Below are 14205 nucleotides of genomic sequence, written 5' to 3'. Positions count from 1 at the left end.
CTTGTGTAGCCCATGGGAGTCTTGCCTGCTTCCTCTATGTGGAATCTTTCAGGATTCCAGATGATACTTTATACTGATGCTAACAGAACCCACTTCATTTTTCTTGTTATTCTAACGGGACCCCCCCAGCTCTGGTAAACTCTGAGTCTCAGAATATACCTCAGCTCAACTACCTAACCTTGGATAGACTGTCTTCATACTTACAAGGTGTAAATGACATATCAGTTTATCCATCTCCATGACTGCATGTGATTCATGTGACCCTTCAGCAAATGTCCTAGATCCCTCTAATGTGACTGGAGTATAAGACATCATGGATACTTCTGTCCTTCCCTCCAGGGCAACCCTACTTCCTAACTATCTTTCCTTAACTCTTGTTTAACTATCCTGTTCTGTTATATAATTTGTCTTTGATAGAGATGAGAAATCTACCTGTCATTTAAGGGGACTAGGGATGTCATTCAGTGGTAGAGCACTTATTTAACATATGGAAGACCATATGTTCTACCCTGATACTACCAAAATAATGAGTCTGCTATCCCTTAGCTGCCTGTGTTTCATGAGTTTGGTTATTGTATGCACAAAGGGTGGGGGATAAGGAAAAGATGCAAAGAAATAAACAGGATGAAGCAAGAAAAATGTTCTTAAATGTAAGTGAGCACAAGAACAGGAAATCAAACAATAATGCTCAGGCCTTGTTAAGCAGGGCAAGGCCAAGGAGAGGAGCTGGTAGCGAGGTGGTGACAGCATATCTGTGTGCAGCTTTATCCAGCGAAGAGGCAACCGTTAAGTTAAATCAGTGAAGAATTTGATGAAGTAAGTTCAGGTGGAAGGATGGGGAGATGCAGGTGAGAAGGAAAGGAAGGGACAGAAAGCAAAACTCAGGAAGGGTTCACACTCAAAATAGGCCACTTTTACAAAGGTTGCTTTCTTCTGTGAGTAGACAGAAAGCAAGAATGTATAAGAACGCAGACATGTTGGAAGCAGAGAGGCAATCTGGAGTTATTCATTTCCATTGCTGCCATTTCATCTGCACAGTGGAGGGCTGGAACATCTACAAGGCATCTTCAGGGTGCTGAAGCCAGGGATCTCAGCCACCATCTGAAGGGGCAGAAGAATAAGGTGGCAAGAAATACACACAAGCTACAAGGCTGTGGGTCCATTGAGCAGAAGCTCATCCTCAGTTAAGTCAGCCCAGGGCGGCAGCAAGGGTGTCACCTATAGAACTGACCAGCAGAAGGGACAGATCTTGAAAGCAAAACAAAGTTGGCTTTGTCCCGGGTTATGAGCAGAAGATCACAAAGCTGGTCACATGGTTGATCAGTGGAGAACCAGGCAAGGTTACCAGCATAAAAATTAGAAAAAGCCCAGGGACATATTAAGTGGTGGTTCTTGGAGGAGAGCGTTGGAACAAGGTCATCTAATCACAGCACAGCATTTCTGGAATCTTGAAGACTGGAGACATAGCATAGGCCAATGCTAGACATGGGAGAACTTCGGTAGGCATGGAAATCTCCACAGTTTGGAATATTAATGGCCGTTAGAGATGAAAGGAAAAAAATGTATTATCCCTACTTTGACTTTTTATTGCTGTAATGAATGTCCCAGACAACATACAGAGAGAAAGTCAAGGTTTCAGTGGTCATTCCCACTGTTGGTTACTATAGTGACATGTCATCATGACACATCATGGCAGAGGAGCATCTGAGGGAGCAAAACCACTCTCATGTCTGGGAAATGAAAAGGACAAAGAGAAAGGGGCTCAGGTTGCACATCTCCCTCAAGGACATTTCAAGAACATTTCCCACTGGAATGACTACCTCCCACTGAACCCTAATCTCTACAAGGAACCATATCCTAAAAGAACCAAGGTACGACTGAGCCTTTAAAACCCAGGTTTTCAGACCTAAACTACAGTGATACTCCAAGTACTCAATGAATGAAACTTGGAAGAATAAATATGAAGGCAACATGGATGGGAGAAAAATGCTTTCCTGTCAAAGAATAATGTGTATTTCTATTAAAGTCTCAGTCTCTCTCTCTCTCTCTCTCTCTCTCTCTCTCTCTCTCTCTCTCTGAGTCAATATGAGTCAGATGGTATGTAGAAATATTCAACTTAATCTGCATAAAACCTGTTATGAATCATCTTTCTTTAAATTCATACTTGTGGAGATCTTCCCCTCTCCTGAACTCAACCTGTCATAGTTCAGCTCTGTCCTCTACACCCTGCCTTTTCATGGACCATGGAATTTCACTAGATTCAGAGTTTGTAGAGACCTCAGTGCCTCCCAATACTGCAGGCTCTACTGTCTTCTTTTTCTCTTTCTACTCCTCATTAGTTGATGTTAACATTTCAATCTACTGTCTAACCCAGAGACTCCAACTCCAGTGCTAGCCAGACATCCCGCAGAGTGACAAATGACAGCGCACTCTTCTGGAAGCAGATTTGGGTCCTGGAAGAAGCTGAGATAGGAGGTGTGATGGGTGGAAATCGGGAGAGAGAGAGAGAGAGAGAGAGAGAGAGAGAGAGAGAGAGAGAGAGAGAGAGAGAGAGAGAAAGCAGGATCTTATTTTACCAAAAACTGCTTGGGTTTAAGGAAACTGAAGGGTGAATTCAGATTGGGCTAGACTGGAGGGAACGGTGTCTTCCTTCAAAAAAAGAACTAAGCTGGGGCAGGAGAAGGAGTTTCGATGACAAACTGCTCACTGTGAGAAACAGCAGGATTTGAATTTGAGATTCAGAACCCACACACAAATGCCAGTCATGGTGGAACACAGTTATTGGTCTAGCACGGCCCTGATGCAGCCTGGCCTAATAGGCAAATTCCAAGCTAGCTGAAGATCCTTTATTATAAAGGCCAGCTCCTTGGACCAATAACTGAAGATAACCTCTGTTTTCCACCTGCAGAAGCATGCACATGTGCGTGCATGCACGCGAGCACACACACACACACACACACACACACACACACACACAGAGACAGACAGACAGACAGACAGACAAACAGGAGACAGACACAGAGTTAAAAAATGAGAAAATGAAGATATCTCTTGATCATTGAAGAGAGATTTTCAGTGATGATAGAATATTAAGGGAGTTCACAAGCACAGCATGGAGCAATAACCATTAGGTTTAGTAAGCAAGATATCAAGGAATTGAAAATATATTCCCCAAAGAACATTTTTTGTAGAAATTATCGCTTGAAATCTGCCAAAGTTCTTGCGGATAAGGAAAACTAAGGATAATAACTAAGTCTATGGTGCTCTGTTATCCATATAAGTAAAGATTTACCTTCCGGTCCTGGGATCAAATCCAAAGTAATGGTCTTGACACTGGTGACAGCTCTGCCCAGTGGTGGAGGGATCGCGGCAAGAGCACTGCCCGGTGACACTATTACAGATGTGGCTTACAGCGCCAGCTGTGTGGCATGAGCATGGCAGACAGCCAGTGGCATTGCCGGGAGAACTGTAAAAGCCTAGGAGTGAGAAAAAGTTTTCATTTTCACCTTTGGTTCAATCTTCTCTAAAAATGAGAGTGTTTTGATAGCACCCAAAGCCAAAATAATCTCAAGGGACCTCTGGGCCTTACTACAACGGTGGCTAGAGCTCTTCTTGATGAATATATTAATTAAATAAAAAACAGTCATTCAGTTGCATACGTGAAAATTTAATATAGGGGCTGGGGAGTGGTTAAAAGCTCTCACTGCCTTTGCAGAGGACCCCAGTTCAGTTCCAAGTGCTCACATGCATCTCACAACTTCTCCAACTCCATTTCCAGGAGACCTGAGACCCTCTGGTGGCCTCGCTGGACACCAGGCACCTGTGTGGTATACATACACACACGCAAGCAGAACGCTCATTTACATTTTTTTCTTTTTCTTCCCCCTCCCGCCCCCACCCGGAGCTGGGGACCGAACCCAGGGCCTTGTGCTTGCTAGGCAAGCGCTCTACCACTGAGCTAAATCCCCAACCCCGCTCATTTACATTTGAAAGGAACAAATTCACAATTTAAAGTAATTTGGGCCCATTTGAAGTTCTTCAACTGAAGCCTGGCTCTCTTCTACTCGGCTCCAATAGTTACCAAATAGGCAGTGGTGTCTCCTATATACCAGAGAGACATTTAGTAAGACAGTCAGTTAAATACGGGACTTCCGGTTAACATTCAATTTTAACAATGACTTTTATAGTAAAAAAAAAAAAGTGCTTTATTTATACTAAGTGGTTATCATTTGAAACTCAAATGTAATCGATCATACAGAACACTGTTAAAGTTCTCACCCCTTAAACTGTCTCCTTCATGCGTGATCTACACTTCCTTAATCATCGAGACCTACGGACAAGGTCTCCAGAGGATCCTCAATCTTCCACCTTTCCCTCCCAGCCCCTGTGACGGCTGCCACAGAGGTTTGCATGGTGTGTACCAAGAACCAGTGCTGCAGAAGATTCACATGCAGTAATCTGTTCAGAAGTTGTCATGTCCTTTGTGCAGATTAGAAGACAGGTTTAAGGAGGTTTGCAACCCCTCCCCCGCGCTGAACTAATGACTCCCACAAGCCTGTTTCAGCTCCAGAAGCCATTTACCCACTGGCAAGCCCTGGCCTCCTCTTGATCTGCATCCCACAGTGGAGTTTAAACCATCTTTCTCCAAAGATACTTTTAATGTCTCCTCTTCCCTCTATGGCTTATTTCCTTCAAGGAAGTTATAATTGCAACCATGACTTTCCACTTTGTAATCAACCCCCCTAACCCTCTGCAGTCATTTCCCAACACAGAGGGCTTCAGAGTTTTTAGTTTTATTTTTTTTCTTTTTACAGTTCACGACCCTTGAATGCCTTTCTGGGGTGCAGGGTGCTGCTCTGTCCAGGGCAATGGTTTCAATCTATCCCTTCTGCTCTGTAAGCCGGTCTCCTCAATTCCATGAACAAGTTTCTCTAGGCCAATTCAGGCATGCCTCTGATAGCTTCACTGCGTCCTGCTGATTCCCACCAGTGCCCAGAAACATGTAATTAATCTAATTTTCATCAGCCTGTCATCTGCATCAGGGTCAGAACCTCATCTGTATAAATCATCATTCTCTCCACTACCCATAGTAGGCCTTCACTAAACCCTGATGAGCAAATGAAAATGGACTCAAGGAGTCAGGGGGTTCCGCACGCACTACACTCCCAAAACATGCATGCACATAGACATACGAGTGCATGCATGTGCATGCACACACACTATACATACACACACACCATGCACACTACACATACCACACACACCACACCACACACACACACACACACACACACACACAGAGTTTAGAGATTTTAGTTTTATTCTATAATCCACATCCTTTGCTTATATCAAAAGTAAAGAAAGAAAAGCAGGACTCATAATCACACCGGAGTTCTTTAACATTTTCTGGAACCAGAAGAATGGTGTCAACAACACAAAGTCAGGAAGGCTTTAGCCATTTGAATGAAATGGAAAGGGTTCCTGGTATAGTGTGTGCAGATGCATGTGTATGCACGCGTGCACATATCTACTTGATACACAAACACATACAAAACACGACCTGGAATATTTACTGGAGGCAACAGGAGAGAGGGAGGGACCACAGAAACTGCCTATGGAGTAAAGTTATGGATGATGAAAATGTAATGTCATGATCGTTATGTTTTGGGATATACTGGTCTTTGTGAAGAGAATAAGCCAGAAAACAAAGCCATCCCTCCCTGTGTTGTCTGCTGTATTGGGAGAAGCAGGGAGTAACTGCTCAGGTCTCACCTACCAGGGAGGATCTAGTTACAAAGAAGCCGTCATCCTAGAGTCACAAAAAGTCAGTCTTCTCTGTCCTGGTCCCAGCAATGCTTTTAGTTGGCTTCAAAAGCAGTAAAAAATTGTGTTTGTCAAGAGTGAATGGGATAAATGGAGAGACCTAGAACACCCGGGCAGATGGCTCAGGGAGTATTACCTTCATGATAATTTACAGCCAGATTACACGGTTTATTTCTCCATATCTATCCTTATATCCACTTGCAGGAATAGGTTACAGCCACATCAGCTCATACCTGGTCCAAGACCTGGTTTGTCCTATGATCCAAGTCACAAACACCAAAGGCTTCTCTTTGAAGGAACACGTCTTTTCTTCAAAGCTAGGTACCGAGCTCCTTACATTCATAAGGTATCATGAAGTCCTAACAGCTCTCCAGTTTGGATAAATGACCCATTAGCACAGGTACTTAGAAGTAATTTGCGCTTATTGCTATAGCTTTGAGCCACAGAGAATTCTCGACCAATAAAGGATCATTTTTACAAGAAATGATTTACTAGCTATGTCTGTTTATACAAACAGGGGTGGCATTTTGGTGTATAAGATTGGGTAGTGCATATCTTGGAGAGCAAGACACTGTACAGAAAAAAATATCAGAAATGTAAGCATAGGGCAACCACTGAAGAAAGCTCGAGAAGCACATAGCACCCACGGAGGCGGGAAGCAGGCATGGTGGACATCAGTGTGCAGAGAATAACGCTGAGCTCTCCCCCACGCTGGAGGATGTAGTGAATGAGCTTCTTCTGAGGACTTGATTAGAAAGGTTAACCCCACCAGTATTTTAGTTGTCCTATTTTTAAGCAGTTCAATTAGGATGTAGAAGGCGACTTCCTGCACACAGATTACTTGCTGCATCACCTGAATGTGCCTAATTCTAGACCATTACCCCTCCTTTGATGGCTTCCAACTATAGAAAACAACGTTTCCCCTCCCCTCCTGCTTTAAGCTTCCACTCCTGAGTGTGGCTTAATTATAACTGACCTTAATTTCTGCTGCGACTCAATCCATCTCTGATCTCACTCCATTAGCTCAGCTTCATGGTCCGCATCTTCACATCTGTAGCATGGTAAGTGATTTTTTTTTTTCTGAGACTGTTCTCCCTCATGAATGTCTTTCCGCTGCCTTCTTAAACACGGCCATCAGGTCAATGTGCTAACTGTGTCTTATGTAGAACTGAGAGTTCTCAGGCACAAGCCATCTTGGCAAAACTTACCGTTCCCTCTCGTAGTTCAGCTAACTGTGGTCCTGAACAGGTAGCGGACAGTGTGGCCGTCACATCAGAATACTGCTCTACATGAAAGAGCCCAGAGTACCCCGGACTGCTACATTATTAGTACAACTGGGGGCATCGTCTCCTGTCGGGGTTATTTGCGCAGCACAGCACCTGTCCTGAGCATAAACGAGAGCCCATTTCCCAGCAATATCCCTCCTGGGGACCATGAACAACTAGGCTTTGTGAAGGCCCTGAAATGGGAGAAAGAAAACAAACTTAACCTCTGGGCCATGTTCAGAAAAGGAGGGCAGCGCTTGGCTCGGCACTCATTATAGGCCATTAGGAGACAGCACCCTGCACCTTAAACTGTGGACAGGATATTTGTGGGAGGAATCTATGGTGAGAAGGGCTGGATAATTAGGGTGTCTGGATGCAGTGCCAAGGGCTGCAGTTTTCAAATCAGGATTCTAATGCTTCTCTTCATTTGGGTGTTTGTTTTTTTTTAATAAAAATAATGCTGACAGCATTTTCCATGCTTTTGACCCAATGTTCCAGGGAGTAAAAACACAAGGCTACTCATCCCTGTGTTATTTAGGGCAGTTTGTGCTCTTATTAAATGTGCTGTAAATGCTCTGCCTGTATTTCCTCTTTCAGCAACCGTTCACTTCTGCTACCTTTCCAGCCCTATATACGCTTCAAGTCCGGCCCACATATTCTCTATTAAATTATCCATGCCTCTGTCCTTGAAGAACCCATCATTTTCTTCTACATTACATGTTCCTTGTGCTTACAGGAAGCAGATTTCCCAGCTTAAAGCACAAGGCCTTTGTATGTATGTGATTTTATGTCTTAAAGGAGCCCAGAGCCCAGCATCTGGTACTATATGAAATAGACGTGCCAACTGGAAACTGGATACAGCAAAGAAATGAATATGTAGCTCATTGTGTGGACAGCGGGATGAAGGATGGGCAGACAGTTGGACGAACACACCTTAAAGTATGAACGTATTGTTCCCAGTGGGAGGCAAAGATGATCAGTAGGGATCTATGAGTCAAGAGGACTGGTCAGAGTGGCCCACCTTCACAGGGAATGTGGAAAGGGGTGTGTAAGTGTGGGAACAATAAAAATGTGACTTTCGACAAATCACCTGATGGCTCAAATGAGAGATGGAAATTGTCAGCCCTCTAAAAACCCCTTGCTTTTAGAACAAAGGGCTTGGCAGAAGCCAATACCCCTAAGCTTTCTACTGGACTTGTGTGTTTTACACAAAGCTCAGCTTTAGCCCTAGCTGGCCAATCACTTACTATGCAGCCTGGAACTCACAGAGAAAATGCCTGTCTCTGTCTTCTCAGTGGTGGGATTTCTCACCCAGTCATAGCGTATTTCTCAGCATCAAACACAAAAATAATAAAAACACAAATACTGAGATCTCTGATAAAATCAGGGAGATTAAAATGATTACACACTCATTGCGTATTGCCATAACCCCAGTCAAACTTTTATATTGTGTTTTTCACTCCACTGCATTTCGGTATTTACCAAACGGACACTCCCAGGTGTCTTCTCTCTGGTCTAGAGACTTTCTATAAATTCTTCCAACCCAGCTGGTGTAGATAATCCCATTTCTAGAGCCTGCTATTCGGTTCTTCACTTACCCACTCAGGCAGCCCATAACAACTCTGTTTTTTTTTTCATGCCTATTACTTGGATTTTCCACAACAAATGAGATATCCCAGTGCCTGAAGCAACAAGAACCAGAATCACGTGCTGAGGGGGAGTGCAAGATGAGACCTTACCGATATTTGCAACTACATGTGATTTACAGCAGCCTCAAGTGGTTTTTAATGAATATTTAAGACATTTTTTCAAAATATGTCCCAGAGTTTGAGGCATGTCTTCTGTGATCAGATTCTCAGGGACTTCTAAATGCCCCATTCTATTGAAAGACTCTACTTCCTTTTGCCTTACTAGGTGAGGAGAGAATGAGTCCTCCATCACAGAAATATGCACATTATATTATATTTCTTACTTCAAAGAATGCTCCAAGGCAGAGCTGGGCACTTAGTAAATGCTTCAGCATTTAGTCTGCACTATTCTCACTGAAACCGTTTCTATGAGGTCTCCACAGAAGTGAGAGTTTTCTAAATGGAAGTTAAAACAACTCTTCCCTCCTTCCACACACTGGGAAGAGCATAGTCCAGGTTCTCCAAGACAAGGCTATTGTCCAGCCCTTTGTCATAGGAAATGTGCTTATCATGAGACTCAGCTCAGTGGGAAAAACGTTAACTCAAAAGTATCCCCCCCAACATACACACACACTAAGCACCAGGATGTTGGTGTGTGTAGATTCTCTTCCCCGACAGATGCTCTAATTTCGAAAAGAACATCAGCCACCAGACTCCAGTTCCATGGGCGGGGTCCTCATGCAACTCTGGTTTCTGAGCCCGTCACTTAGCCAGGAGGATAAGTTTCATTCCCTAATTGTCTATGTGACTTATAAAATAAAAGGCAAAAATCGAGTGCTGGAGAGAACATGAAGCATTGTTCTATTAGGACTCAACATGTCACAAGGAGCAGTTTCCATTATAAATTAGCCTTTATTGTATTTCCAAGCTGCAGCGCCCTCAATAAAACCCCCTGCCTGCCTCTGGTTCTCAAGGACATGGGAGGGTCACTAGCCCAGGATGGCTTGACACCCTTCCCTGCCTTCCTCGCCCTGGCCTCTGATTAAGTACCGCTGCTGAATGGTACGCGGTCATCCAGAGCTGGAGAAGAGAACCCGGGTAAACACGTTCGGTCTGTATTTATTATTGTGGGTGTGTGGACGTTCGTCTTTACACACATGCTACAAATAATTTTAAATTAAAGCATTTTAAAAATACTTAATGGGGGTTAAGCAGTATTTTTAACCTCTGCTCAAGTTATTGAATGGCATATTAAAACCAATGCGGCTCTAACGCGCCTTCCAGTGCACATTGCTGTGTTAACAAATTACCTATAAATTTCAACTGAATTGAGCCCATTCCTTGTGTGTCCATACTAAGGTTAGGCTAATAATACATGAGGTTTCATTACACAAACCTTCCTCAACGTTGCTTTTGAAGAAAGCGGGGCAAGAATCTACATGGGGCCCTCTAGCATGGGCCAGTTTATATTTCTAGTCACAGAAGAAAAGCAGGCAGGGTCTTTAGGCTGGGATTCTTCCTCTGGGTTCCATCCTTTGTATGTGCCTACGTACACTGGTACCCAGCATTATGTGTTTTCTTTGACTTGAAGATGCAAAAAAGTAGGGGAGAGTAGGGACTGCTGTGTCGAACATGTCGACTTCATAGAAAGTCTGTGTTCTCCTTGCAAGTGTCATTTGAAGAGATGAAAAGCCAGAAAAAAATCAAAGTTCAAAGTGGAAATTCTTAAGTCAGAAGATGAGAAAACCAACGGTCATCCCGATTATACTTTGCCCCATTCTTATGGTGTGCATCTGTGAACACTACATCATGGTTTGTTTTCGAAACTGCACACGACTTGGGCTACTATTCCCCCTTGTAGAGCAGAAAAGTGATCATCTTAAGGCACAAGGACATTTCCACACAGATCTTTGCTGTTCCCCTGCCTAAAAATAGGCAAAGGCAACTGAGGTATTTTTATACATAATTACTCATTCGATAAATATTTATGGATAGCCGTTTATGAAGGTTCTGTACCATGTGCCTGAGCGATAGAACGGATGCTCGTGCAGAGTCACAGACACATTAGTTGGCTGGGGAGACAATGACATAGTCAGGGAGCCTCTGGAAATTGCGAACCATGGTGCCTTGAAAGCCTGCCTACTTTGCCGTTCACTCTGCTGGAAAGCCAGTGGAGGGTGGGCAGACAAGACTTGGCTGACTTTTGGGGAGCACCTGTCTCTGGCATGGCATGGCCAAGAATCCTTGAAGAAGGATAAAGCAGAGAGCGAGAGAGTTTGGAGTTTGCTTGGTTAGTACAGGAATAAGTGGCTTGGACTGGAGAGGAATGAGTGGGAAGTGATCAAAACAGAGTCACACCGTGAGGTAAAGCCCCCAGGACTGATTGTGATGGATGAGTCGGGAGCTCTGGGAGAAAGAGGAGTCAAGCTTGGTTATAATGATTTGACATGACAAGATTACAGCCCAGAAAATGCAGGGCAGCACTGTCAGTTAAACATGGTAGATTGAGCAGTCTTTTCCTCCTAAAAATTCCCCCAAATGAAATTATTTTTTCTAAAAGGGGATAGCAGTCAATAACAGACATCTAAGAGGAAAAATAAGGATTTTTCAGTAGAGAGTCCCGCAATAAGCATATTGATCAGGCTCACATAAACTGAGAAAGGAAAGTGTGGGCTTCAAAGCTTAAAAAAATCTCTCCAGTCAGATACGGGGCTGATTTATCCCTCCCCAAGGAAGAGGCGGTTGGGCTCGCCTTTCAGGAGAAGACGGGAATCTTTAGCTGAAGACGGAGAACACAGAGGACGAAGAGTTGGCAGAATAAGTGTGGGGTTTTGCATCCAACAGGGAGATTGTGGAAAAGCTACCTGTGACAGAAAATTTTACTTCTCCTCTTGGCCAGGCTTGGCATGCCGGTATCTGGTCAAAACCAGTCTAGATGGTTGCCATGAATCCACCAAGTAGATTTCCATAGGACAGAAGAATTCTCATACATGAATGAAGATGGCTCACTGAGCAGCAGGATTATTAAATAAAAAGTACACCAGCCTGAAAATTTCTGAAAACCAGATATACAGGAATGATGGAAACATCTAGAAAGCTGGGGACGGAAAACATGACAAGACCACTAAGACAATGGGATGCTATTTTTCTGAAGACTGTTGGAAGCACAAGTCAAGCTTCAGATGCCTCTTTGCAGTTGGAAATTCTCAAGCAATAAAGACCACTCCAGAAACACAAAATACAATGACTTCACTCCTCGTGTTCTTAGATGCTGTTTGATCATCTGTTAGGCCATTTATACAAAGAAACCAAGACAAGACAAAGATAGAGACTTATGAAAACCTAGGACATGAGGCAGCCGCAAAGGTGAGGTGTGGAGACCAACTATAGGATGGGGACTGAAGACACCCCCAAAACAGAAGAGGAAGCTCAAGCTGCTGAGTTCTACCAACTGCAACATTCATGGGAAAACAATGAGTGTGGTCAATCCTTGGAGTAGGAAAAATGGCCAATGTTCTGAGTCACAGAGTTCGGTTCTTAAAAATACCTGAACAATTTCAATAAGGTAATAATTTCAAAGGCAAACACTTTTTTTAAATCAAGATAAGAAGTATAATTTGTATATGGCTAGCTCAAAAGGGGTCACAGCAGTCATCCTTGAGCACAGACAGAGCCACAGAAAAGAAATGCTAAGATTCATATGGGGAACTATGCATTCATGGGCTGACCAGATATAGTTTCTAAATTCAAAAACAGCCAACAGGATGGCGAGATGTCTCTGAGGATAAAGACACTGATGACCTGAATCTATTTCCAGAAACCTTGTGGGAAAAGGAGAGGACTAACTCCCCAAAGTTGTCCTCTGCCCCACAAACACACACTCACTCACACATGCACACACCCAAAGTGCAATTAAATAAAGTACAAGAGTAAGTGGGAACAAACAATGGACAATATTAAAAACATTACATTTGAATAAGTATAAAAGGATTGAACGCCATGGCACAGTTGAACATAGTAGAGCTAAAACAGAGGGCTTCGGGGGCAGATTTACTCCTTTAAATCACAGTTTGTAAAACTGCAACCATGAGAATCCTAGTAAACATATAATTGAACTAAAAAGGAAGAAGATGCTGGAAAACCACTCTCCATCTTTATTTCCACCCAATCCTCATCGGGTACCCCTAACGCCAACCCCACTCCTGCCTTGATTCTGCCCTGGTACCTCCAACCTCAGAACCACCTCAGCCGTCTACTTGGAATTTAACTGCTACTGTTGCTTATCCTTTAGGAGACTAACTCTTTTTTTTTCTCTTTACCTAACTAGAGAGGCCATAAAACTCCTTCCAAAAGGGCGGGGACAATGGCCATCTCCTTTAAAGGAAGGCAAAGTGGGTGTAACAGCCACTTTGAAAAAGAATAATGCCCATGCTCAAAGCATTTCTGTATCTGGTTTACTCTGCACCTATTTAATTTCTTAGAGCATTGGTGTCTTTGGGACAAGGGCTACCTAATTCAGCTAGCATGTGTACAAAGACAGGCTAATATCTTACACTTTGAGGATGCTTGGTCAGGAGTTTCCTTAGTTGGAGAGCCTGAGAAATACTCAGGCGTCCTATCCATAATGAGAGTAGCTGATTGGGCTGTTCTCTGAATGGAGCACTTGTAATCTTAAATAAGGAAGACTGGAAACAAAGAAGAAAAACTAAGGAATAATGACAAGCTCAGTCTGCCGTTCCTCTGCACACGGCAGTTTCTGCTTCTATGGAGATCACCCCTCAGTGAGCTTTACAGGCAAAGTACAACTCCTATCCAGTTTGCTATTCAGAGACTTTTAAACATTCAGAGTGGTTGGTGCCACTGAGATCTGGTAATTATCTGTATCAATCAATGTCTCTTCCATTCTTGTAACAGGGGCTCATGTGTTTAATACAAGTGCATATACGTACATAGATATACGGAAGTCTCTCTTGCAGTTAGTTCTCTGTGGACATGCAAAGAGGTCTTGACCAAGGGTTTGAGAGTAGAAGGAAGCAGCAGTGGGCAGCATTCACATACTTACTCAGACACAGTACTGTCTGCTACTGAGTAGTAACGGATGCTGGAAGAAGATCAGAGCTGTTGAATGCTGAAGGCAAATGGTGGCCACGAACAAGTCAGCAGTTATAATAACTGGGTCCCTTAATTACATCCTCCCCTCTCCCCCCCTCTCCTGTGTTTCCCACTAAATTATCATATGAGATTCCCATTCTGTTGTAAATTTAATTAATGGATTAATTATATACAGGTGGATACTTTGTATGTCTATGCACCACTAACACATCTGTGCCTATAGAGACCAGACGAGGGTGTCTGATCCCTTGAAACTGGAGTTATGAGTGGCTATGAGTCACCTGGTGGGTACTCGGAATTGAACCTGGGTCCTCTGCAAGAAATACAAGGGCTCTGCACTATTTAGAAATCTTTCCAGCCAAGAGGTTGACATTCTT

General features: G+C 43.4%; 1 protein-coding gene across 1 annotated transcript in view; it reads right to left on the bottom strand.

Moving 5' to 3' along the window:
• The window catches only part of Ush2a (usherin), a 666448-nt gene that overhangs the window by 524563 nt on the left and 127680 nt on the right, over positions 1 to 14205 (bottom strand). Inside the window, exon 13 of the mRNA NM_001302219.1 lies at positions 3293 to 3476. Coding sequence (NP_001289148.1) covers positions 3293 to 3476 — 184 coding nt within the window. The remainder of the gene's footprint in view (positions 1 to 3292; positions 3477 to 14205) is intronic.

Source organism: Rattus norvegicus, chromosome 13, assembly GCF_036323735.1.
Source record: "Rattus norvegicus strain BN/NHsdMcwi chromosome 13, GRCr8, whole genome shotgun sequence".
Lineage (NCBI taxonomy): Eukaryota > Metazoa > Chordata > Mammalia > Rodentia > Muridae > Rattus > Rattus norvegicus.
This window is presented reverse-complemented; position numbering and strand designations above follow the sequence as displayed.